The sequence below is a fragment of the Phycodurus eques genome, chromosome 3, assembly GCF_024500275.1.
Source record: "Phycodurus eques isolate BA_2022a chromosome 3, UOR_Pequ_1.1, whole genome shotgun sequence".
NCBI classification, from domain to species: Eukaryota; Metazoa; Chordata; class Actinopteri; order Syngnathiformes; family Syngnathidae; genus Phycodurus; species Phycodurus eques.
In genome coordinates this window covers 640,823-666,630 of record NC_084527.1, presented here as the reverse complement: position 1 = coordinate 666,630, position 25,808 = coordinate 640,823, and the positions used below count along the sequence as shown (strand labels likewise).

Here is a 25,808-nt window from a genome sequence, read left to right as displayed (position 1 = left end):
TTGAAAATTATGACGATCTTGAAACTGTCCAGGCACGGTGGACGACCGGTTAGAGCGTCAGCCTCACGGTTCTGAGGACCGGGGTTCAAATCTCGGCCCCGCCTGTGTGGAGTTTGCATGTTCTCCCCGTGCCAGCGTGGCTTTTCTCCGGGCACTCCGGTTTCCTCCCATATCCCAAAAACATGCATTAATTGGCGACTCTAAATTGCCCTTAGGTGTGACTGTGAGTGCGACTGGTTGTTTGTTTGTATGTGCCCTGCGATTGGCTGGCAACCAGTTCCGCCTCCTGCCCGATGATAGCTGGGATAGGCTCCAGCACGCCCGCGACCCGCGTGAGGAGAAGCGGCTCAGAAAACGGATGGATGAAACTATCGAACTTCATTCCACTTTAATCTCAAATATTTGTTAATTTATCAAATACTTAAATGGGCCTTTTTGTAATATTACAACTGTAATCTCAGAAATATACCTTTTTTTTTTTTTTAAATCTATAAATGCTAAGTTTTATTTTCTCATAAGATTGACTTGAATCCCATTTTGAAGAAGTGATGATGAAAAATGAGAGGAGGCGGAGTTAAGATCCATGTTGTGAGGCAAGACTCAATTAATTGTGACTGATTGGTTGACCAATAAAAGCAGCTTGGGCAGACGAATTCCTGTCAGCACTGATTGGTTGGCGATTGTAAAATGTGCACCCAAGAAAATGCTCTTGTGCTTGAATGAAATGAGAAGTGAAATGTAGCGTAACTCTATTCCCATCTTATTTAGTTGCAGCAGTGAAGATTATCCAAATCCTTAAAAGGTTCTTGTGGTCACAGAAAGCAAACTTCCAACATTTTCAAATTGATGTATTTTATTCATACTCGATATTCATAAAAAAATGAAGTGAAATAATTCTGATGTATTCCCCCCCCAAACTGCCAAATGGAAGAATCCGTGGAAAGCGGCTCATGTCGTGTAACTTGCGGTTGTGTCGCTACTTCCACGCAACCTTTTAGCCATTGAGAGGAAGAGCGAGAAAAGTGAGCCACATGACTCGGCGGAAAGGATGACATCATCAGTCGACCTAAGGTAAGTCCTTGCTTGTATTTTGAGGATTTTGTTTTTTCTTCCCCTGTGCCTCGAACAAATGTAACTCTGAAAGACATTGACATCAAACATTTTTAATATTCATATACTTTGTTCTTGGCTAGTTAACATAGCAGCTAACGCTGCTAGCATGTACACTTTGCTTTACTGTAATTCAAATAATGCTAAAAATAGTCTTCAAATGAAACTGAACTCTTAATTGTTAAGGTTTTATTTAACAAAGTCCCTCGCTATATCGCGGTTCACCTTTCGCGGCCTCGCTATATTCCTCGATTTCACGCTGAAATGGAGGAATTTGTCGAGCGGCTCAAACGACCTCGTCGAATGTGAAGAAAACTGAGGGAATTGTGTTCCACCTCAAAGCAGGAGCCGATTTGAGGCCAGAGATTATTCGCGATGATCCGTCACCCCGGTCCGCAATATCGTATCAATAATGCACTCGCGGAGAGTGCCTGCTCTCGGCTGCAACGATTTTTTGAGGTGGTGTGGGTTGATTTTTCAAAGCGGTATATTTGGCTGTGTACCGTCTAATGCGGTGTCTACCGCAGGACTGGCAGAGTCCATAACAAATTTCCCCATGGGGACGTTATTATTATATGAAATGGGGGGGAAAAGAATGACTTCCAGGATGAATGAATGAGTGAAAGTTGTTCATTTCAGATGGTGAACATGTAGAATGTCATGTGCGCGCGTGTTAATTTCCTGTGACTTTGTGTAGCAGAAGGAAAAGCAAACAGGAAGTAAAGGATGTAAGTGGTGCGCGTCTGGTCGGTGACATCTGACCGTCACGCGTGAGCGTTGCCATGACGACCGTTGAGAAGGTTCAACAGATCCTTCCCGCTCAGGATCCAACAAGACAAATTCATGTTGACGATGTATAGAAATGAATGTTTCGGTGATGTTTTAATGACCCGTAATTGGGTTAAAGGGTCGCTTTGAAGGTAATGAACACCACAAACCTCCCTTTGATGAATGTGTGTTTGTGTGTGTGTGTGTGAGTGAGAGACCCAAGACCTTGGAGTTGGTAAGTTATTCATTTATTCACTGACTGCAGTTACAAACAACCCAATCCAAAATTGAGTTTGGCGACCTGACGTTTGGTCCCGGTGGTCCAGAAGGGGTCCGCAAGAGGATCCAGGTGGTGCTCCAGACTCGTAAGCAAGAAATCATCAAAGTAGTCTGGGGCCCAGGGGGCCGACATGAGAAGAATTGTGGCGGTCCCTGATTACGATGGAACACATTTGGTGTTTTCAGGTCGAATTAAACTTTTGCCATCGTACTTATCCTGATCACATGAGTACTTTTCGGCTTCTAATTAAGACCATAAAATACAAAGCCGTGCATAATGGTGGTGGTCGGAGTGGCCGTAGGTGCAGAACGGCAGCCGGGCTTCTGTCAGACTGCCCCCTGCAGGGCAGCTGTGGCTACGCTTAGATTACCACCACCAAAGTGCAACTGTGGAGGCAGTGAAGAATGTGTGTAAGTGTAAAGGCTCTTTGAGTACCTTGAAAAGCACTATTATGTGGTATTTATTACTATTATGATTTAAAATTGCTTCGGTGCAAAGCAAATATGTTGAAGTGAAGGGAGAGGTTCCTTTAGTCTGTCTCAGAAAAAAGTGCTGTGTGGTCGTTTTGTGGCATCTATCGGCCTTTTAGTATTTATGGGGGGTTGTCGATTGACACCTTGTCATTGTGTCATGTCTTTGTGACTGTGTTCGAATTTTCTCTATGCTGTCAACTCTTCACGCACATTTTTACATGGAATGAGATTTTGGGGGGGGACAGTCTAGCTAGCTAATCAAACGTTGTTCAGTAAAAGCAAACAAATCTTTCCTCTTGCTTGTTCAAGCCACTTAAACTTGAACTTTAAAGTGTGTGTGTGTTCATACTGATGACAGTTTCAGAATTTTAAAGGCCTCATAAGGTCGGTGCTAGGAACCTTTTTTTCGGAACTTTTGTGTAGTTGGTTTTGGTTTCCGGGAGGAAACCTTTCACAGACGAACGCACTCAAGGCGGAAGTGTCCGTCGCATCTCTTTCGTGAACATTTTGTCTTCATTCTCACATCAAACTGATTTCCGAAGTATTCTTCTTTTAAAAGGTAAACACGATACAAATATTCTTCATCAGAGTGTATTCATCGTGGTTGTTGTTGAGCTGTTGAGCTTCAAGGTGCCAAGTTGAAATGGTCGATGTGAAGTCTTATTTGTTTCCCCCTCACATTCGTAATGATCGTTTTGAAAAATGTGTAATTATAGCTACAACATTAGGTGCTGATGTTTTCATTAATGGTGGATTAATAACTACTGCACAGGAAATAAAACTTTGAAAATAGAGAAATAAAATCTAAATATGTGGATAAGAAGAAAAACATGCACGCTCTATAAATGAGTTGTCTTTTAGGGAATTAAAGTATGTAAATAAGAAAATATTGGAACGTTTAAAAATCTAAAACCACATTAGTAGGGGAATAATTACTAGGTGAATAAAACGTTATGAAAATAAAAAATAACACGACAATATAGGTACATTTATAAAAAATAAATTTATTAGTATGTTTTAATTAGTATGTGGAAAAAAATATGTTTGAATGAAACATTTGTAAACAAGATATAGGAAACAGTAATTTTTATATGTAGAAATATAAAAAGTAAGCAAATCAAATATTTCAATTGGAAAATAAAAATACCAACTTCATATGTAAAGTCAATGATGCAGTTCTTGTCGCGTTTCAGACGGCCATGACTGAATTTTCACGGTTACTTGACGAGCTTCATCTGGACGGCGACGACGACGAGACCCTCCCGCCGATCACAGCGTTGTTGTCCAAACTGCAGCAGCGTCTGATCGGCGGACCGCCGGACCCGAGCCTTCTCGTGGATACGGTCGCCGGCTTCTTCCGAACGGCCGAACCTCATCGGCTGTTCGACTCGGCCGACGGGGAAGCGGCTCTGGAGGCGGCGTACGTCTCTGCCGTCTGCGCTCTGATCGGCCGCGCCGCTCTGCCGGCGTACGAGCGCGCCCGCGACGGCCCCCCGACGCCCGATCGCTACGCGCGCGTGCCCGACGTGGCCGCCCGCGTGTGCGGCGCCCTGCGAGGCCTGCTGGGAAAAGTGGAGGCGGCGGGCCCGGACAGACGCGCCCGAGGGGTCCTCATGGCCGTGGCGCCGCATGTGTGTGCGTACGCCGTCACGCACACGCAGGTAAGAATGCGCGCGCGCGCACACACTCAAGCGCTCACGTGCACGCCATTTTTCCAGTTGTCACAATTTGTGTGTGTATCTTGTTTGTGTCCGAGTTCCTGTATGTGCGTTTCTTTCCGGGCGCAGGAGCAGCCGTGGACGAGCCGCGCGTCCCGAGAAGCGGCCCGTCGTCTTCGAGCGTCGTTGCTCGGAGCGGGAAGCTGGCGAGACTGCGCCCACATGCTGACGGGGGAACGGGCCGGTGCCAACGGGGCAAAGGCCGGCGCCGGTGGGATTCTGGAAGCCGTCCTGGACGTCCTGCGGCCTCGACTCACCAAGTGACGACGCCGACCGTCAATTATTCATCAAAGAGTTTTATAACGTCTTACGAAAGCGCGTGTGCCCGTGTTGAAGGGAAGCGTGGCAGCGGGGCGACGAGGTCGAGTCGGCGTTCGCGTGGACGCTCTTCCAGGTAACGAAGCAGATGAACCGCGTTAACCGCAATGCGGCCGGACAGCTCCGCGACATCGTTACGGTGGCCGAGACGGCTCGCGACGGAAAGGCGAACGGCATCGCGCACGTTAAGGCGTCGAAGATGATCGTAATGAAATAAAAGTTGGGATCGGAGGTAGATGGCTCGCTCTCGCCGCATCACCAAAAGACGACCGCACGCGTTTGAAAAGCTTCGACCGTGTCGGTCCTTGTCGTGACTTCGATGAGCTCGTTCAATGAGATGGCAATAGTATTCGTATTCAGTACTCAAGCCACTTCCTTACTTATGTAAAAGTACAAAAGTACACACATGAATATACTTAAGTAAAAAAATAAATTGACATTTTTCAACCGCAAAATAAAATACATGTCGTGATGTTTTTGTATCTCTCCAGGGTGATTGGCACGCGTTCTCTGGGGACAAAACAAACACAAATAAAAACAGGTTGGCTTCAATGAAAAGACCTAGAGAAATAAAGTTATATACAACATGAATAGTTTCAAATTAAAAAAGACAGATTTAGTTCACACACATTTGTTTGCCCAGTGCCAAACATTACGTGAGGGGACTGAAAGTAGTAAAAAATGAAAATGAGCAAATTATGGCTAATTTCAGGTGGGTTTTTTTTTCAGTGTTCTGTTTTGGGAGCGGGCAAATAAATGTATTGGAAATGTTCTGCTTATGCTCAAAGGTGACACAATTTACTGCCTTCGACAAGCTCGCTTTCTAAAAAGCTCGCGCGGTTGCCGATCGGGCTCAGCCGGGATCGCCGTGACCATGAACATTCGATTTGCTTTCATTTAAGAATGGCTTTCGATAGCAAAATAATAATTCATTTCCCGAGAAGCTTCCTACATGGCCAGCCAACGTGGGCCACGTTGTACTTTGTCTCATTCAGGACACACGCATACTTCACAAGACGCACTCTGCCGAATCGTCACGCGGACGTGATCCGTTCCAGTGGAAAACGCTTCAACGCCGCCATTTCCTCCCCGAAAATCCCAGTTCAAGTGACTTCCGAGCTATTTTGGAAAGTAAGCACTTTTTTAAGAACCGTCATCCACTCAGTTCATTCAAACTCGCACAAGTCTCAGATTTCGTCACTCGGTCCGTCGTTCCCGCTAACCTGGAGCGGTTAGACCGTCGGAGGAAGCGGGCGCTCGCGTTCGGTGTGTTTCAATGCGTTTTGTTGCCCGTTTGCATTTGTTGTCACCTGTCTCGGCCACCGTAATCATCACGCGTCAAAAGACGGCAATTACACATCCGAAGACCCGATCCGCCGGCGCCCTTTAGCGGCCCGGCTAGCCCCCGGGGGGCGACGTTCCCGTCAAAGGCAAAATGCGTGGACATCGAAACGAAGGCCTGCCCCCCGCGTAAAGTTTGCACAAGATTTATTTGGATCTGCTACAGAGCCCACACACGAAGAGCCAAAATCAGGCATTTCACAGATCATCTCCACACAACACCGCACACGCAAAGATTCCGTTCCGCCGGCGGTCTCGAAATCTCGCGTGATCAGACGTGATCTCGCAAAAGCGAAGACGGCCTGACACGGCCACGCGCCGACGTTTGCCGCCCGTCGCCGAAAGGAACGGCGGCGGAAGCGGTGTCGATAAATAAAATGACTCTGTGCCGTGCGGGGGAGCCGCTTCGATACTAAAACAACAACATCGGCTAAGATGGGTTCGTTTTGGTTTACGGTCGCTTCCTTGTTGCCGAATCAGGGCCCTTCTCCATCGGCTACGCTTCTCGGCGTCGTGACTCCGGAGATGTTGGCTTTTCTCACGCACGAAGATTCTCGGTCGTGTTGGATATTTAAGGTTGTCGGCCCCGATCCGTTTGGGACCGGATTATCGGGATTGAGGCAAATTTGCTTTTCGCACGCCTTAAAGCGCACGATCGATCGATCATCTTACAGGATCATCGTAGAAGACAGGAGATCGTCCGGCGTTCGTCGGCCTCGGTCGGGTAAAGCAAAAATCGGCGCCAAAAAACCGCCCGATGGTCTCCGCGCGAGCCGCGGGCCTTGTTTGTAACTTGTTCACATCGCAACTGGAAAAAGAAATACAAACTCTGACCGTCGAAAGCGTGCTCCCGCTACCCTTGTCGTGATCGTACGTGAGCGTTCGCGGCGCAATGCGCGGCATCTTTTTGGTGTGAGGGGTCGTTAGGGACCTTATTCAGGGTTAGCGCTCACACTTACAATTCAAATGCTTTCACACACACACAAACTACTAAAGGGCTCTCCTGAGGAGTACTCAAACACTCTCATACGCATGAGTCTTGCTCTCATTAACACTACTCAAATGCTCTCATTGACATCTATCTAAAAATCAATCCATCCATCCATTTTCTTTTACCGCCTCTCCTCACGCGGGTCGCGGGCGTGCTGGAGCCTATCCCAGCTATCTTCGGGCAGGAGGCGGGGTACACCCTGACCTGGTTGCCAGCCAATCGCGGGGCACACATAAACAAACCACCATTGGCACTCACTTTCACACCTACGGGCAATTTAGAGTCTTCAATGAACCTAGCATGCATGTTTGTGGGATGTGGGAGGAAAGCGGAGTGCCCGGAGAAAAGCCACGCAGGCACGGGGAGAACATGTGAACAACTTTCACCTTCTAGCTTAGTGTCTCAAAAGGGGCGTGTCCAATCGTTCTATGTTCATATTTATGGCGCCAAAGTCTGTTCTCGCGCCCCATTAGCTGAGCTTGAGTGATGTCATTGTGGGCGCAGGTGAAACGCCCCTCCCTGGCCCCTCACCTGCCCCGCCTCCTGGGCCCCGCCCTCCTCATCAGCGACCACCACGAGCCCAAAAAGTGCATGCTGGGAGTTCGCTGCCTGCACCACATTGTCGTCAACACGGTGAGCGCGCACGCGAGCGCACACACACACGCACACGCACACACACACACACACACACACACACTCACAGTCACAACGGAAATGCTCACACACACACACACACACACACAATAGATGTTTTTTCTCCCACTTATCTAGACTCGTGAAAAGCTCTCGGGCACACACGACAGAAATATTCTCACACAGACTTCTTGAAAGGAAAACACACACACACACACACTACAAAAACACAGCTGAAAAAAATCATACCTGAAACTCACACATTCACACATTATACTGAGACACATTTCACTGCGTGTGCGCGTTTTACTTGTTTGAATGTTTTAGTTGTGTGTGTGTGAGACGTAATGTGAATCATGTCCTTCGTGTGTGCGCACGCATGTGTCTTTAGGCTTCTAGCGAGTTGCGCGCGTTGAAGCGGGCGGACGTGATGTACGAGGCGTTGGTCAAACTTCTGTACGGCACAAAAAACGCCGACGTCATCCAGGTATCGCACGCACGCGCACGTTGCCATGGCGACCACACCTGACTAACACCAGTTGTTGCGTGCGTGCGCAGCTTGTGTTGCGTTGTCTGTTGGACCTGCTGCCGGTTTTGGAGAGCCCCCCCTCGTCGGTCCCCGTCGGTCCCTCGCCGGCCCCCGGGAGGGCCCGTCGCCGTGACGACGTGCTGCGTCTGATGCTCACGCACATGGAGGCCGAACACGAGGTGGCGCTGAGGAGAGTCTACGCGCGGGCGCTGCCGGCCTACTTGGAAAGGTAACGTGTGCTTGCTTGCGTGCGTGCGTCCCGTCAGACATCATCGTGCGTGTGTGCGTGTTTAGGATGGGCGTGTCCGCGTGTCGTCACTTACGTCGTCTCGGTCGCGTGGTGCCGGCCTACCTGGAGGTCAGCGACGCCCCGGAAGAGGTCACCAGAATCTTCGCGCTCCGGGCCCTCGAATGCATCTTGACGGCGGCGTGGCCACGGTCAGCACGCACACGCGCACATTGGCGCTGTCGACGTGTTGTTCTAAAAAAAAAAAAGGAATTAAAATGTTTTCACGTGTTAAAAAGAAAACTCTACAAAAAGAATTGCTAAAATGTTCATAAAATAAATTCCTAGTTTTAAAAACTTCATGGTAACAAAATAGTTTGATAAAGTGTTTAAACAATTTTTTAATGTTAAAATCTTTATAAAACTTTCATAAACTGTAAAAAAAAAAAAAATAACAGTTCATGTTAATAAAATACTTTAATAAAGTGTAAAAAAAAAAAACGGTATCAAAAAATAATTATTATATAAAATGTCAATAACTTCCATCCATCCATTTTCTGTCGCGCTTCTCCTGCCGGAGCCTATCCCGGCCGTCTTCGGGCGGGAGGCGGGGTACGCCCCGAACCGGTCGCCGGCCGATCGCAGGGCACATACAAACAAACAACCATTCGCACTCACATTCACACCTACGGGCAATTTAGAGTCCCCAATTCAGGCATGTTTTTAGGATGTGGGAGGAAGGCGGAGTGCCCGGAGAAAAGCCACGCAGGCACGGGGAGAACGTGCAAACTCCTTGCAGGCGTGGCCGGGGATCGAACCCGCAAGCTCACAACTGTGAGGCAGACGTGCTAACCGGTTAATAACATGTTAAGGAAAATCTCAAAAAAATTATATTAAAAATGTTTCATAATATGTTAAATAAAATGAAAAGTATGACAAACGATTCATCAAATAGTTTGTTCAAAAGAAAAGAAAAAAATTCCAATATTAAAATTAGAGGTGCAATGATTAATGAAGTAGATTGAACTAATAGATTGTCAAATTAATCAATACGGATTTTTGATAATTGATTCATTGTTGAGACATTGTTTAACTTCAAATTGTCCAAATGCCTCTTAACAGTAAATAATTAATTAATTATATTTATTATCATAACAACGCAGACTGACTGTTTGTCTTTTTTTAACAAATAAGACATTCGCAAACATTTGCTTTGACTTCGGAAAACAATAGGCAACCTTTTTCCGATTTTCTGACGGATTTTACAGCACAAACCACAAACTGAATCGGAATCCGTTTGCTCTGTCAATTCGAAATCAAGGGATGGAAATTGAAAATAGTTTTGGATCGGATTGGATTAAGCAATTTTTAAAATAATTGTTAGTTGCAGCCCGAGTTAAAATGTTTATGAAATAATTTGAGGAAGTGTTAAAAAATATGAATCGAAATAGTTCTCTAAACTATCAATAAATAATTTTTTTATGGCACGATTGAAAATTATTTTAGAACGTGTTCAAAGTTTTTGTTTTACGTTTAAAAAGTGTTAAGTCTTTCTAAAACTGAAATGTAATTATAAATATTTTTTAAATACTTTATACATCTATTTTTATTAAGTGTTAAAGAAGTGTTAATACAATTAGAAAAAACATGAAATGTTGATAAACTACTTTTAGAAACTGTTGAAAAAGTGGATAAAATATTCTTATGAAGTTGTTTTTTCTGTATTTTAGACTAATCTGTTCCAGGCTCAAACCTTTATTGTATTTACAGTACAGGCAATGTTTCACACAAGTGCAAAAAGAAGTCAGCCACCAGTAATGTCAAACTGTCGCTTGTCGTAAAAGTCAACAAAGGTCGTGCTGATGTTGCGTATCGAGTGCGCCCCCTTTCGGCCACTGACAGGAAGTGCTTTGGTTTCAGGTTAGCGCGTAGCGTTAGCGTGTGGCTGCCGTGTTTGCTGCGCCTGCTGGCGGACGCGCCCTCCGAGCTCGGCCCCCGCCGCGACGTCGCACGTCGGCTGAGCCGTGGAGCTGCTCGATGCGCCGCCCTGCTGGCCGCCGCCGCCGGCGGGCGCCTGCAGGTGAGTGCGCGCGTGGCACGGAGAATGCGTGTAAAACTACACGTTCGCCAACGTGCGCGGTTGTGTGTGTGTGTGGAACTCTAGTGTTGTGCACACTGTGCACTTACACACAAACACAGTGTTGTGAACAGTTAAGCACTCTCCTGTTGTGTAACATTTAACACGCGTACATATCGCTGTTGTGCTGTTAAACAAGACACACACACCGTTTTGTGCACAACACAGTGTGCATGTAACTGTACACAAAACGGTGTGTGTGTCTTGTTTAACAGCACAACAGCGCTATGTACGCATGTTAAATGTTACACAACAGGAGAGTGCTTAACTGTTCACAACACTGTGTTTGTGTGTAAGTGCACATAAGTGTGTGTATATGTCTACAACAGTGTGTGTGTGCGTGTCTTAACAACACAACAGTAATATGTGTGTGTGTGTCTGAATACACATCAGGAGAGTGCGTGCATGCGCAAATGTTGACAACACTGAGTGTGTTTTGAATTGACTGTGCGCACGTTTAGCTCCACGCGTGTATATTTGTGTTTAACATAACAGTAATATGTATGTGTTGAACTTTTCTTAGCTGCTAACAACACGTGTGTATGTGTGTGTGTGTGTGTGTGTGTGTGCGCGCGCGCGCACACTGGAGCAGGCTGACGTGAGCTGTTTTACATCTGAGGTTGCAAGTTACTCAGCAACGGTAACCACGGAAACAGAGAGCTGATCCCATCGGACACGTGCTGCGCTGCTGTTTGGTTGTCAAGGCGACACTTGCATCTGTTTGACTTCCTGTCTCCTCCCGCCACACTTTCAAAATAAAAGCTGTTTTGTTCCCACCCAAGCAGGAAGTGAGTCATTTGCTGCCTCTTTGTGGCAAGGACCGGCGGCCCGCTGCGGTGCAGATACTGTCGCTCCTCATCTCATCTTCGTCATCTCCGTGTTGACTTTTGTTGTTGTCTGTGCGATGCCGCCATAATCCAGCGTGTGGCGCTCACATCTAGATGCACACAAAAAGCTCACGGAAGTGGTCTTCAAAAGGCTTTCAAAGTACACTAATCATAAAAGGAAGTTTCGAAATCCATCCATCCATTTTCTGTCGCGCTTCTCCTCACGCGGGTCGCGGGCGTGCCGGAGCCCATCCCAGCTGTCATCGGGAAGGAGGCGGGGTCCGCCCCGAACCGGTTGCCGGCCAATCGCAGGGAAGTTTCAAAATGAAGAATCAAAGTTTGAAGCTAAAAGCAGGGAAAACTGTGTTAAAAATGAAACCTGTTGTCATGGGCAGTGTTCAAAAGGGTTGAGGTTAAAAAGTAGGAATGAAGATAGTGATTTCAAAAAAAAATATATATATAAACGAAAATTGTTTAAAAGTTAATGATAATGTTTGTGTTGTAAAGTGTTCAAAAGTATGAATGAAACCCCCCCCCCCCCCCCCCCCCCCCAAAAAAAATTAGGGCCCAACCAATATGGATTTAGTTTTTTTGTGAGGCTCCAAAAAAATTCGGATAACCAATTAATCAGCACAGTCATTAAAAAAAGATGAAAACAATTCAATTTACCAGAAACTTCACCGCGAGGGCTACCAGAAGTGACGTTGCAATTGACAAGGTTGTTTGTTTGAATATCTTGTCTTAAAGTGGTTCAAAAAAAGTTGGGTAATTTAAATTATTATTATAATTTTTTTTATAAAAGTGTTAATGAATGGCCGATTCACAGTTCTGAGGACCGGGGTTCAATCCCCGGCCCCGCCTGTGTGGAGTTTGCATGTTGCCCCCATGCCTGCGTGGCTTTTCTCCGGGTACTCCGCTTTCCTCCCACGTCCCAAAAACACAAATGCGACATTAATTGAAGATTAAATTGACCGGAGGTGTGAACGTGAGTGCAAATGGTTGTTTGTTTGTGTGTGCCCTGCGATTGGCTGGCGACCGGTTCAGGGTGTTGCCCGAAGATAACTGGCATAGGTTCCGGCACGCTTGCGACCCGCGTAAGGAGAAGCAGTAAGGGAAATGGACGAATGGCTGTACGACTGGATAGTTGAAAAGGATTCGAATGTTCAGTGTTTCAAAATAGCCATGGAAATGTTCACATTGTGTTAAAGCCATCAAATAGGAATGAAAAGCAAAGGGTCAAAATTGATGCGGTGTTCAAAGTAAGTAACACTGTAATGAAGTGCTGAAAGCGTTAAAAAGAACTCATGAAGTTGAAAATGAAAATTGTTAAAAGTGCCACCAAGCAGATATCTGCTTTGCTGACGATGGCTCCAGCCCGAAAATGCGTCTTCTTCTTCGGACGCCGCAGTTTACAGAACAGCTCGGTGACCAGTTTTGAGCCCCGCCCCCCAAAAAAGAGCAAATCAAAAAGCCATGGATTGACTTTGTAAAGACACGCAGATGGCGAGATGAACATCAACACTAGCGGCCGACTCCGCGGCGCGCATTTTACGACGGCTGGTTTCGTAAACTTTCACGAGAGACGACACGGCTCGGCGGGCAACTCGATACTCGTGAACGCGGCAGCGCCGACCGTCTCGACTACCCGGGCTTCCTCCTACCGCGCCGCCGTCCTCAGGTGCCGTTATGTCGCCGACGACGAGCCCGAGTCGACTTGTGTGCTTATTGTTTGGATTATAGTACACGATAATCATTCGGTTTTGAAGTTGAGCCTCCTAATGTGATTGGCCGTCAGTATGTTTGATCCCTTGTGGCGCATCCATTTGACGCGCCTGAGAGGAGGTGGCCCTTTGGCTTCATGTTTTCAAGCCTGGCTTTGTGGAATTGGCCATTTATTTGATTTGGTATTATTCATTCAAATTTGCTACGCTTGTCTGTGTGGTGTGTCGAATTTACGTGACATATTGGGGCCTGTTCTGTGGTCGTCATGAAAACTGTTACAAATGTTTCAAAACAAGGTTTAAAAGTTCTCATGAAAAAATATAGTATGACAAATCACATAAAAAGTACTCAAGAAAATGTTTAAAAGTGATTCGAATTGTTTAAAAAAAATAAAACGTAAAATTGTGTTCAAAACTACCAATAAGTTGTGGGAATTAGTTTTAAAAAATGTTCTTAAAATCAGTGTGCTGCCTTGACATGAGTTGAATTTGTTACTTGAGCACACCCAACACACTCGTATCTCAAACCAAGAAAAAAAAAGTCTTTGTCATGTTTTTTTGGAAAGGAAAATAGCAAAAGCAAATGTATTTCTACAGCGCATTTCCTACACAAGCTAACTCAATGTACTCAAATATTGTCCCGTATAAAAACAAGCTTCAATGACATCTTCAAATAGACTGGAAACAACTCCACAGTTTTTGCCACATTTTTGTTGTCGCGTCAATTGAGTGGACTTTGTGCTGCTCCTTCTGCTGTGCGCATCTCGGCCACCGGGGGCAGCGTCATTCATTCAAAACACCTCGGGAATCTGCAGTAGTTCGTCAAAGAGGATAAAGAAGATATGCCTGCGAGGACCGTCCTATTGTTTGTCGGAATGTGTTGTCATCCCGTTTAAAGCTTTCAAAACCTTTCAAAAAAAGATTTCATGCTTTTGTAGAATCTTCTTCAAAAGTGTTAGTAAATAACTGTGTGTGTGTGTGTGTGTGTGCGTGTGTTGTTGCGTTGCCATTGACCTTGTGTGTTTTTGTTGATTTGCGAGTTGATGATGAATCTTTGGATGTGGTTTTTAGCGCCACCTACACACATACAAACTGATAAGGAAAATGTGACCTTCAACCTTTGCATCCTGGTCTACACAAGAACGCAACTGACCCAACACTCATTGACAATTGTGCGTGTGTGTTACCTGAGTGAGGGTCCAATCCAAACATGCACGAGCCTCCTGACACGCGGACGTGAGCTCAGATAGTCTGCAAATGCGCACGCACACATCAGAACGTGCCAGCGTGTGTGTGTGTGTGTGTGTGATTGGGGGGTTTCGATTATGGGATGTCGTCAATCTTTGCCAACTGTGGGCATGTGAAGCCCTTTGAGACTCTTTTGGGAAACAAATTAACTTGACTTTATACACGCACACACCAGAAAGGGACCCAAAATCAATGTGTGTATACACTCACTCTTTCTTACTGCATGAACACACACACACACACGCCAGAAAGGGACGGTAAATCAGTGTGTGCGCGTGTGTGTGCGCGCGCGCGTACTTGTGCGTGGCCATGTGTATTGTCGTGCAAAGCGCTTGGGACTCCGCCTCTCGATCCTTTAGCTCCGCCTTCACTTCTCTCAGACGCTGATGCTCCGCCCTCATCCTCCTGCTAAGCTCCGCCTCCTCATCGCGAAGAACTCTGTTTAAAAGGGTTAAAACAATTACACCTGAAAAAAGTGATAAAAATGTTTTGAAAAAGGTTAGCTATTTTAATTGACATTTTTAGACTAAGTTTTTTTAAGTTTCAAAAAAGGTAAATGGGGATGAAATGAAACAATCAAATTAGTGATAACGGTTTAAAAATAGTGCAAAGCCTTAAAAAGGGTGGTGTCAAAAAAGTAAAAAATAAAATATTGATGTGTTCAAATGTAAAATGTGATTCAAATGTTAACTCCTGTTAAAAAGCGATCATTCAAATCATGATGAAAGGCTTTCAAAAAGTGTGGAAGAAGTGTACAATTATTTCATTTCAAATGTATGAAAAGGAGTTTTAGTTTGAAAAGTCCTATTGAAAATAGTGTTGAAACGGTGATAAAAATGTTTCAAAATGTGTTTAACCCTTCCTTTGCAACGATGACATTTTTAGCACTTTCATGATTTTGACGTTCTGATCAAAGACAACATATTTAAAGACAAAGGATGAAATTTAGCCACAAGTTAAGCTTTAAAATGGCTGAATTTCCAAGTCATTAGAAATAGGAGCTACATGAATTACACCAGTATATGCAGCATTGTGTCCTTTTTTGCCCCATTGACTCCTATTATAAATCACATTTTTCAATACCCTGTAAAGCCGATGTCACGATCCGTGCTTTGCCATTATTTCTCAACGTTTCTGATTGCAGAAAATAAAAATAATAAGAATTTTCCCGGCCGTGGAACAGCGGACCAGCGCCACACCCTCGGCAGGGTCCTCGAGGGCGCGTGGGAGTTCGCCCGACCGGTCTACATGTGTTTTGTGGACTCGGAGAAGGCGTTCGACCGGGTCCCTCGGGGGGCTCATGCGGGGGGTGCTTCGGGAGTACGGGGTACCGAACCCCCTGATACGGGCTGTTCGGTCCCCGGACGACCGGAGTCGGAGTTCGGTCCGCATATCCGGCAGTAAGTCGGACTCTTTTCCGGTGAGGGTTGGAGTCCGCCGAGGCTGCCCTTTGTCGCCGATTCTGTTCCTAACTTTTATGGCCAGAATTTCTTGGCGCAGCCGAGGCGTCGAGGGGGTCCGCTTTGGTGGCCTCAGTGTCGCATCTCTGCCTTTTGCAGACGACGTGGTTCTGCTGGCTTCATCGAGCCGTGAGCTCCAACTCTCACCGGAGCGGTTCGCAGCCGAGCGCGAAGCGGCCGGGATGAGAATCGGCGCCTCCGAATCCGAGACCGCGGTCCTCGGTCGGAAAAGGGCGGCGCGCCCTCTCCGGGTCGGGGACGAGATCCTGCCCCGAGTGGAGGAGTTCAAGTATCTCGGGGTCTCGTTCACGAGCGAGGGAAGAACGGAACGGGAGATCGACAGGCGGATCGGTGCGGCGTCCGCGGCGATGCGGACTTCGTATCGGTCCGTCGTGGTGAAGGAGGAGCTGAGCCGAAAGGCGACGCTCTCGATTTACCGGTCGATCTTCGTTCCTACCCTCGCCTATGGTGACGAGCTGCGGGTCGTGACCGGAAGAACGAGGTCCAGGATACGAGCGGCCCAAATGAGTTTCCTCCGCAGGGCGTCCGGGCTCTCCCTCAGAGAACGGGCGAGAAGCTCGGTCGTCCGGGAGGATCTCGGAGCAGAGCCGCTGCTCCTCCGCATCGAGAGGAGCCAGATGAGGCGGCCGGGGCATCCGATTCGGACGCGTCCCCGGTGAGGTGTTCCGGGAGGAGACCCCGGGGACGACCCGGGACACGCCGGAGAGACTACGTTCTTTCGGCCGGCCCGGGAACGCCTCGGGATCCCCCCGGAAGAGCCGGATGAAGTGGCCGGGGAGAGGGAAGTCTGGGCGTCCCCGCTAAAGCTACTGCCCCCGCGACCCGACCTCGGATAAGCGGTAGAAGACGGATGGATCCAATTCAACTCTTCACCCACTAAGTGGCGCCAGAGACCGCGACATCATTTTCCTGCAAAATGCCTTCTTTTAAAAATTGTATTTAGAAACAAAACATCCAAATGCAATCGCCAGGGGTGCGCGCGCGCGCGCGTGCGTGCACATATGTATGTTTGGCACCATTATGACGTTTTTTTGTGTTACAGCTGCAGTTTTATTTCACCACGATACGTACAAAGTCTTAGTATGCAGATAAGTATATTTTGTACATTTATTTTCAATTATTATTTTCAAACCTGTTCGTATTGTTCCTTTTTCATTGGTCGAGAGGTCCCGTTTGAATTTGACGTCTTCGATCGGCCGAGAGCGCAGTCCTCATGGCCTCGCTCGTCAGCGCGTGAGGTCATGAGGCACGATCACGTGACAAAACGTGGTTTTATATGAGACAACTACAAACAAAAGTTTTATTTCAACGCATGACTTACAAAGTCTGAGTGTGCGAATATAAGTATGTTTTGTGTGTAGCTTTGGATTGCTCCTCTCCCATTGGTCAAGAGAAGAGTGCACCGACTCTGTCATTGGTCGAGACCATCTCCACACCTCGGTACGCATGGAACATGCCAGGGAATGAGGCCGCCATTTCTTTGACATATTTATCCTTATTGCATCCAAATCTGTGTTATGATTTATTGACTTATTCAAGGCTCTAATGACCTCATATCAAATATTCCAATTTGAAATGAATTTACTTGAAAATATGGCATATTCAGAGTTATGGTCATAACACAAAACAGCTTTTATTGTCCAAAGAGGTCATACAGCGCCTTCCTGTTTGCAGTGGTGACGGATAGGCTGACAGGGGAGGTTAGACCGGAATCCCACGTGGACCGCGATGTTTGCAGATGACATTGTGATCTGCAGTGAAAGCAGGGAGCGGGTGGAGGAACAGTTAGAAAGGCGGAGGCATGCGCTGGAAAGCAGAGGAAGGAAGATTAGCCGAAGTAAGACAGAATATATGTGCACGAATGAGGGGGGGAGAGTGAGGCTACAGGGAGAAGAGATAGCGAGGGCGGAGGACCCGAAATACTTGGAAATACAACCGTCCAGAGCAATGGGGAGCGTGGTCAGAAGAAAGTGAAGAAACGAGTCCGAGCGGGTCGGAACGGGTGGAGGGAGGGCTCGGCTGTGTTGTGTGACAGAAGAGTCTAAGTTAGTTTAGAAGACAGCGGTGAGGCCGGCGGCCACGATGGACGGATTAGAGACGGCGGCACCGAAGAGACGACAGGAAGTGGAAACGAAGATCTTGAGGTTCGCTCTCGGAGAGACCGGGTCGGATCAAATTAGAAACGAGCTCATCGGAGGGACGCCCGAGGTTCGATGTTTTGGAGACAAAGTTAGAGAGCGCGGACTCGGACGGTTCGGACACGTCCGCGGGAGAAATAGTGAGTCTATTGGTGGAAGGATGATGAGGATGGAGTTGCCAGGCGAGAGAGCGAGAGGAAGACCAAAGAGAAGGTGGATGGATGTCGTGAGGGAAGACGCGAGGGCCGTTGGTGTTGGAGAGGAGGATGCGGGAGGGAGGCTTCAACGGAAAAGGATGACGCGCTGGCAGCCCCTAACGGGACGAGCCCGAAGGAAAAGAAGAAGAAGAAGATAGAACTTGTTGGCCTTAATTCTAAGCGCCATGTGTGGAGAAAGCCAGGCAGGCACGGCTCATCATCTGTCCAATACGGTCCCAACAGTGAAGCGCGGTGGTGGCGGCAGCATCATGCTGTGGGGGTGTTTTTCAGCTGCAGGGACAGGAGCGCCGGTTGCAATCGAGTGAAAAGATGGATGCGGCCAAGTACGGGGATATCCGGGACGAAAACCTTCTCCGGAGGGCTCGGGGCCTCAGACTGGGCCGAAGGTTCGCCTTCCAACAAGACAACGACCCGAAGCACGCAGCTAAAATACCGAAGGAGTGGCTTCAGAACAACTCCGTGACTGTTCTTGAATGGCCCCCGCCAGAGCCCTGACTTCAACCCAATCGAGCATCTCCGGAGAGACCTGAAAATGGCCGCCCACCACCGTTCACCGTCCGACCTGACAGAACCGGAGAGGGTGTGCAAGGAGGAATGGCGGAGGGTCCCCAAATCCAGGTGGGAAAACCTCGTTGCCTCATTCCCAAAAAGACTCGCGGCCGGATGGGCTCAAAAGGGGGCTTCGGCTCAATACCGAGCCGAGGGGCTTCTGAATACTTCTGGCTGTGTCATATTTCACTGCTTCTTTTTGAATCAATCTGCCATAAATGTCAACAATTCTGTTTTTTTCTGTCAATATGGGGTGCCGCGTGTACATGAATGAGGAAAAAAATGAATTTCAATGATTTTAGCAAATGGCTGCAATAGAAAAAAAAAAGAGGGACAAATTTAAGGGGGTCTGACAACTTTCCGTACCCACTGCATATTGAAAAAGAAATGTGGAATCGAAAACATTTTGATTTGATATTCTTCCGTCAACGCAACACACAAAAGTACCTAAAATCGGTACCGTTGAGTATCGGTATCGATTCCCAGGCGCCGGGAACCGGTACGGTACCCGCTAACGAGCGTGACGAGAAGTTTGACGACACCGTCGTTTCGAGACAAACTCGCTGAAACGTTTGCGCTTTGCGGCTGGCGTCTTCGGATCGGATTGCGGCGCTCGATGCGGCGCCACGCGCCTCGACCCGCTTGCGCCATCTGGCCCCGTTTTGGGCCCGCCCAAAATAACATCCGACAGACATCGTGAAAAAGTGCTATTTGCAATCATTCCGTACAAAATTGTCCGTCTTTGCACGTTTTCAGCACATAGTGTACCTTTGAACACATTTCAAGTATTAGAAACAAACCCCACAAAAATAACCCGTTTCAGTGTGATTTAGGGTGAAATATTATGATTATGAAAATTTGGGATGTGTTCGACACAGTGTTTGTGTCAAAAAAGTTTCAACATTGTTAAATAGTATTATACAGTAACAATAAAACTAGTAACAAATGTTTTTAAAATGTATTTCCTAGTGTAAAATAGTGTTGAAAAGTGTTCCAAATGTGTGAAAAGAAATGTTTGAAAAGCGCTTCCGCGAGTTTGGTCTTCACCTGAGGCGCAGTGCGATCTGCTTCAGGCAGGTGGCGCTGCGCCGGGACGCCGCCTGGAACACAAACGCACTTTTGCTTCCCGCCTTGTGCCGCGGCCCGTGTGTGCGCGCGCGCACCTGCTCGGTGCGGAAACGCGCCCGCGCGTCCGTCAGTCGTCTGTCGGCCTCGCGAAGTTCGGCTCGTCTCTTGTCCAGCGTTCGCTCCACGCAACGCGCCTCGCCGCATACGCGCAGCACACGCGCGCACACTGTTGTCAAGTCATCACGTGCGCGCGCATCTCTCTCACACGCAAACCTAGACACGCACAAATGCACATCCACAAACACACACACACAGTGAACATTAGTCGCGTGTATGTTCCCGCGTGTCTCACAGACCAACATTCACAAAAATTCATACACACAAGACGCACGCATTCACAATCACCTAACTCAACACGTCGTATGTGTGCGCGTGTATGCGTGTACACCTATCACACGTACACACACGCGTGAGCGAATGTGTGTGTGTGTATGCATCTCTGACACACCGAACACCGTTGTCATGCGAATGTGTGCATGTGTGCGTGTTACCTGTTCGTGCGGTGTAGCTGTTGGTTTCCCTGTTGCGGTTTCTTCTTCGTGTTGTTTTTGTCGTGTCGCAACGGGTCCACGTGAGCGCGTGCGGCGCCCCCCGACGGACAAGAAGCGTCTTTTCCTCTGGACGTCCTCCCAGTCGCGACGCTTCCTGCTCTCCGGTCTTCCGGCCGGTCCTGCGGTCCGACCATTTTCTCCTGGGTTCGGGCTGCGCTGCTTGTGGGGCTGCTTCGCTGCGTTATTGGCATCGCGCGATAACAACAGGAAGCAGCAGCGCCGGGTTTCCGCGGTCTGAACTGTTGGTTTAGCTCCTCCCTCGACTTCCTCAGCTCCGCCTCCGGCCCCGCCTTCTGCCTTTTCAGAGCCCGAGCCTCTGTCTTCGGCGCCGCCGGCGCCTCCTGCCGGGCGGCCGTCTTCTGCGGCCGCACGTCGCCGAACGTCAGACGCGCTCGCTAAACACGAGGAACGTCGCTTCAGCGACAGTCGGCTTTTGCAACAAAACGTCGCAAGCGATATTTGGGCCGGAACCGAACGGTTTCCCTCCGTTTTCCTTCATTTCGACGGGAAAGCGTTCGCGAACGGACTCTTGGAACAACTTCGATTTGTGAACCGAGCTTCTGCCGTACGCGGGTTCAAAGGTCACCGGTTACCTGCGCGCGGGCGGAGTCGTCGAGCTGCCTGCGGCGACTCTGAGCGTCCTCCGGGTGGCGCTGATGTCCTTCATTCTCAGCCTGCAGGTCACTGGCCTGAAACAAGAAGAACAACTACTGCGCCGTACGCCGAGACACACGGTAACGTCGATGTGCATTTCCGTTAGCACGTGTATGGCGCTTCGCATTATATGTTAGCATGAAGCTTGCGGCTTTGTGCTTTGTGGGAACATTTAAATTAGGGCTGAAACTAACAGCTACTTATTCGAATAATCAAATATTTTTTCAAATAATTGGATAAAAAAAGTTTTCATTTCCATTTCGTGATTCAAAAAGAGGAAATGCGCAAACAAAATGATGACGCGGTTCCTGTGACATCTGTCAGAAAATTGGGCCGGTAACGATGTGGCAAGATTTTCTCGAGTTCCGGTTTTGATCGATGACCTTTTTAGCAATTGTTAAGGAAATGAGTAGCGTATTTCTGTATTTGTATGTGTATTTCTTTGGAGAATTGTGGAAACGGAACCTTGAGTCGAAGTCCTCGGAGATATTCCGGAAGTCCATCGAGGATTCCCTCCAGGTCCTTCTGCAGAAGCTCGTTGGCCAAAATCTGCCCTGAAGACAATAACGCCGAAGAGAAACACTCGCAACGACGATGACGTCACGACATCAACGTCACAACATCACGACGACGACATCACGACGACGACGCGACAACCGCGTCATGGCGACCAAGTCAAAGTCACAACATCACGATTACGTCACAACGACGACGTCACAACATCGCAACGACGATGTCATGACAACAACGTCAAAAGGCCGTCACGACGACGTCACAACAATAACGATGTCACGACGACAACGACGTCACAACGTCACGACAACGATGTCATAACAACATCACGACGACAAAGTCAAAACGACATCACGACGAAGACGACATCACGACAACGATGTCACCGGAACGATGTCATGAGGACGACATCGCAACGATGGCGTCAAAACGACATCACGATGATGTCGCAATAATGTCACGACGACAACTTCAAAACGACGTCACGGTTGTGTCACGATGACATCAACATCGACGACATCACAACAATCGCGACAATGATGTCTGAACTACCAGACTTTACACCGATCTGATCGGCCTGGTCTGTATCGGCCGATAATTAGGATTTTATGCTGATTGGCTTTAATGACATTTACTCCGCGTCGCCATTGTGTACAGTATATTTGAATCCAAAAGCCTTGTCGCGTGTCTTTTGACGTAGTACTGTAAATATCTGACGGCAAATAAAGTTATTAAAAAAAAAAAAACATTGGCGGTGGACACGTTTGAGACAGAGAACACGTAATGCCCGGATCAGACTACAAGACAAATTCGGTCTTCACGATTGTCAGACTGCTGCAATAAAATCTTGTATTCCGATAACGCCGCATCCCGTTTTTTACGATCGTTGGGCTTTATCTTGTCAACGCAAATGCGACCGGATACACTCGTTACCGTTGCGACGATAACAATAATGCCGCCCTGTGTTTATAAGAACAAAATGGGGAAAAACGTGCGTCGGTGGTCACCGGTGGTCGGGAGAGGACGTTCGTTTAAGGCTCGCTCGAGGTATGTTCACGTACTAGCAAAAAAGACGTCGCGACGTCACGACGACGAACTCAAAGCGACATCACGACGACGACGTCACGAAACGACGTCACAAAAATGTCACGACGACGACATCGCAGCGTCATGACAACAATGTCACGCCGACGACGTCAAAACATCATGACGACGACGATGTCAAAACAACGTCCCGACAACATCACGACGACTTCAAAACAACATCACGATGACGTCATGACAACGACGTTACCACGACAACTTCAAAACGATGTCCCGACAACATCTCGACGACGACTTCAAAACAACATCGCAACGTCACGCTGGCGACATCAAAACGACATCATTACGACGACGACGTCAAAGCGACGTCACGACGACGACATCACAGCGTCACGCCAACGTCAGAATGACATCACAACAATGTCACGCCGACGACTTCAAAATGACATCACGACAATGTCACGACGACGTCACGACCACGACATCACGTCAATGACATCACGACGACGACAAGCTCTGCGATTGGCCGGCGTCTGTCCTCACCGTCTGTCAGCTGCTGCTCCAGCTCTTGGATCTCTTGTGTCTCCATGGCGATGCGGGACAGGACGTCGTCAAGGCGACCGTCCGCATCTCTCGACTTCAAGCTCATCTCCTCGTGCACAAAATGGACTTCGTCTTCATCACCAATCATCATCATCATCATCAGTGAAACAGATGAATGCGTTTGAACTCATTCTGATGGGGAAAGCTAATTTGTTGTACGAATAAATTAACTTACGAGCTCGGTCATGGAACAACTTCAACTTGTAAGTCGAGGTATCAGTACGGGGTACCGTCAGTGTTCTGCAGACGTGCGATTCGGAATTCCAGCGGTGGCTCCTGAGAGCGGTGACCCGACTTACGAGTTTTTTTGAGATACGAAACCCAAAAAAACACACAAGGAATGCGTCTCCTGTCGTCGGAGCCGCTCTAGTACGACAACAGACGGTCAATTGACAGAGAACACTTGAAAAAAATCACTCTGAGCAATATGAGTGTACGAGATAAGAGCATGGTCACGGAATAGGATTAAACTCGTATCTCGAGGCACCACTCCACTAGTTTGAAACAGCGCCACCAAGTGTTGCCTGTGGTTATTGTTATATGATTATATGGAAGATAGATGGATGGATTTCAGTGTCCTTGTATGACTAAATGTATTGCTAATTACGCTTTCTAACTATGTTAGTTTAGTCCAGCACATGTTATCCTGTGCTGCACTGCGGTAAACGTTAGGGTAGGGATTAAGAATAAGAGTAATATAAAAGACTGCATCCATTTGATCTTCTCGTATGTTTGACAAACCTAACCGGGAAAAAGTCATTTTTAAAGCACGCTGCTGCGATTAACGTTCCTATTTCACACTACCTCTGCTTTCCCTCTCCCGTGGTCGTCAACTTCAGCGCCCCTTTAATCCTTCAAGAATATTTTCATCGTCAAAATAATCTTGTTTTCGCCCGGCACGCTAGTTATTTTAGCTGCTAACGGTGACGCGGATTCCCACCCCGTTTCCAGGCAGGACACGCCCCGCCGCAACATGATTGGCTCGTTTGTTGTGTTGTGCGGCTGTGGCTTCTCCCCGCCTGCAGGAGGCGACAGTGGCGCATAAGAAGGAGAGACGAGCCGAGCAGGCGAGAGTAAGTGGACACGTAGCGCTTATCTTGAGCTGGACCGTCGGGTTGGAGTTAAAACGGGTACTCATGTCTTTTACGGTGTCACGTTATTGTTTAAGAAAAGTACGTTGATGCCGGGATTGGGTGGGTTCTTCGGCCTCGGTAACGCGAGCCAAATCCGCGCCAATGAAAAGTGTCAAAACGTGAACTCCACTTCGCGGAGAATTCTTCGGAACCTACGAGAGTGCAGCGAGCTGTACGAATGTGGCGACAAATTCATCTTTTCGCGCACTCCACCTGATTACGTGACGAACGCAGGGCAATTGCATGACTTCTAATTCCACTTTGTTTGTTTTTTTTGAGGACATCGTTCGGCTCGAAGCTTCTCAGCATGAAGAAAACGACGAAGAGGTGGGAAGACAGAACGACTTCAGAACGTTATTCGAACTGCAGCGAGTCTTGTATTCTGTCGTTTGAAAACAAGAAAGATGTGAATGCATTTGAATCGCCAAGTATGTTCAATCACAGGAGGTTAGTTGACAACAAACAGCCACCATGACAAAATATACGTTGAGGACATTCAAACACAAGTATGACGAATGTGCCCGTAATGTGGTCACGCTCACACAAAGACAATTGTTTAAATGATGCGGTCGTCAAGTAGTAGTGCCATAATCTTACACAATCTGATAGTGTGTTCAGAATATGGTTGAAAAGTATGAAATTGTATTCGAATATGTTGAAACAGGGTTGAGGAGGCTGCTGCCGCGCTGACCAATAGAGACGAGTGCACAGGATCATGTGATCAACCAGGAAGTGAGAGCACTGCTGCAGGTGGTGTGTGCGTCACTGCCAACATGTTGTGTGTTTTCACCGACGTTGACGTGCGTGCGTGCGCGCGTGCCCCTGTCAGATGGCGTTTGTCCTCCTGGCCAGCAGGTGGCAGCGGAGCTTCACGACGCCAGCAAAACTTCCAAGGTGACTTGTCCTTTCTTGGTTAGGAGTTGTGTGGACTAAACATTCAAATATATGCATATGTGTGTGTTTTTTTTCCCCCTACTGTGTGTGTTTGTGTATGCATTTGTGTATATTTCAACTGCGTTTGTGTCAATTGATGTGCGTGTGCTCCAGAGCGCGTGTTCACTGAAGGTGACCATCCAGCAGGGCGGCGCCAGTCGAGCGTTCACGCAGACGGACGAGACGGATGCCGAGCGGGCGGCGGGGGCGGGGCTTCGCTGTCACATGTGCGGAGTCACGTGTCACGCCGCGGAGGTGAGGACACGCGGTAGGCGTGTCGGCAAAGTTCCGAGACCGGCGTGGCCAAAATCCTTCTTTCCTCGAATGCGAGGCGCCCGCTCGCAACGTTCTGAGCGTCGGACGCATTCGTGGCGTCGGCGAAGGCGTCGGGACTGCGGGGGGGGATGACGTCCACGGGGAAATTTGGGGTTGGGATTTCCATGTAGCTTTTGTCACATCGGTCCTGGAATTTCTTTGGGATTTCTAAGAGGAATCTGCGAGCCCGCCTGGCGGCGGGGCGACCTTTCCAACGGCGTTCCCCGA

At 47.9% G+C, this 25,808-nt stretch overlaps 2 protein-coding genes across 17 annotated transcripts; one reads left to right on the top strand and one right to left on the bottom strand.

Annotated features, from left to right (window-relative positions):
* Positions 1–1,028: 1,028 nt before the first annotated feature.
* Positions 1,029–11,498, top strand: tti2 (TELO2 interacting protein 2). 6 transcript variants are annotated; one of them, XM_061671287.1, is made up of 10 exons: positions 2,519–2,568; positions 3,825–4,292; positions 4,419–4,609; positions 4,686–4,743; positions 7,504–7,632; positions 8,024–8,119; positions 8,191–8,390; positions 8,456–8,599; positions 10,308–10,467; positions 11,117–11,498. In XM_061671287.1, the coding sequence occupies exons 1-10, from the start codon at positions 2,563–2,565 to the stop codon at positions 11,186–11,188; spliced, it is 1,524 nt and encodes a 507-aa protein (XP_061527271.1). In that variant the 5' UTR covers positions 2,519–2,562; the 3' UTR covers positions 11,189–11,498. The 6 variants fall into 6 exon arrangements, with proteins under 6 accessions (XP_061527272.1, XP_061527273.1, XP_061527271.1 ...); XM_061671288.1 differs by lacking the exons at positions 2,519–2,568; positions 11,117–11,498 and adding an exon at positions 1,029–1,071 and having other exon boundaries at positions 10,308–10,600; XM_061671289.1 differs by lacking the exons at positions 2,519–2,568; positions 11,117–11,498 and adding an exon at positions 1,962–2,030 and having other exon boundaries at positions 10,308–10,600.
* Positions 3,662–24,155, bottom strand: LOC133399628 (centriolin-like). 11 transcript variants are annotated; one of them, XR_009768241.1, is made up of 12 exons: positions 24,004–24,155; positions 23,375–23,565; positions 23,140–23,245; positions 21,505–21,593; positions 20,979–21,074; positions 20,326–20,780; positions 19,754–20,047; positions 14,618–14,758; positions 14,260–14,323; positions 14,087–14,149; positions 11,302–11,461; positions 3,662–8,642 (listed from the first exon to the last, which is right to left on the bottom strand). XR_009768241.1 is itself a non-coding variant. In XM_061671294.1 (11 exons), exons 2-11 carry the CDS (start codon positions 23,384–23,386, stop codon positions 8,601–8,603), a joined length of 1,362 nt encoding a protein of 453 aa, XP_061527278.1. In that variant the 5' UTR covers positions 23,387–23,565; positions 24,004–24,155; the 3' UTR covers positions 3,662–8,600. The 11 variants fall into 11 exon arrangements, 8 of the variants coding, with proteins under 8 accessions (XP_061527278.1, XP_061527281.1, XP_061527283.1 ...); XR_009768240.1 differs by lacking the exon at positions 11,302–11,461 and having other exon boundaries at positions 3,662–5,177; positions 8,485–8,642; XR_009768239.1 differs by lacking the exon at positions 11,302–11,461 and having other exon boundaries at positions 3,662–5,177; positions 8,514–8,642.
* Between the last annotated feature and the right edge of the window lie 1,653 nt (positions 24,156–25,808).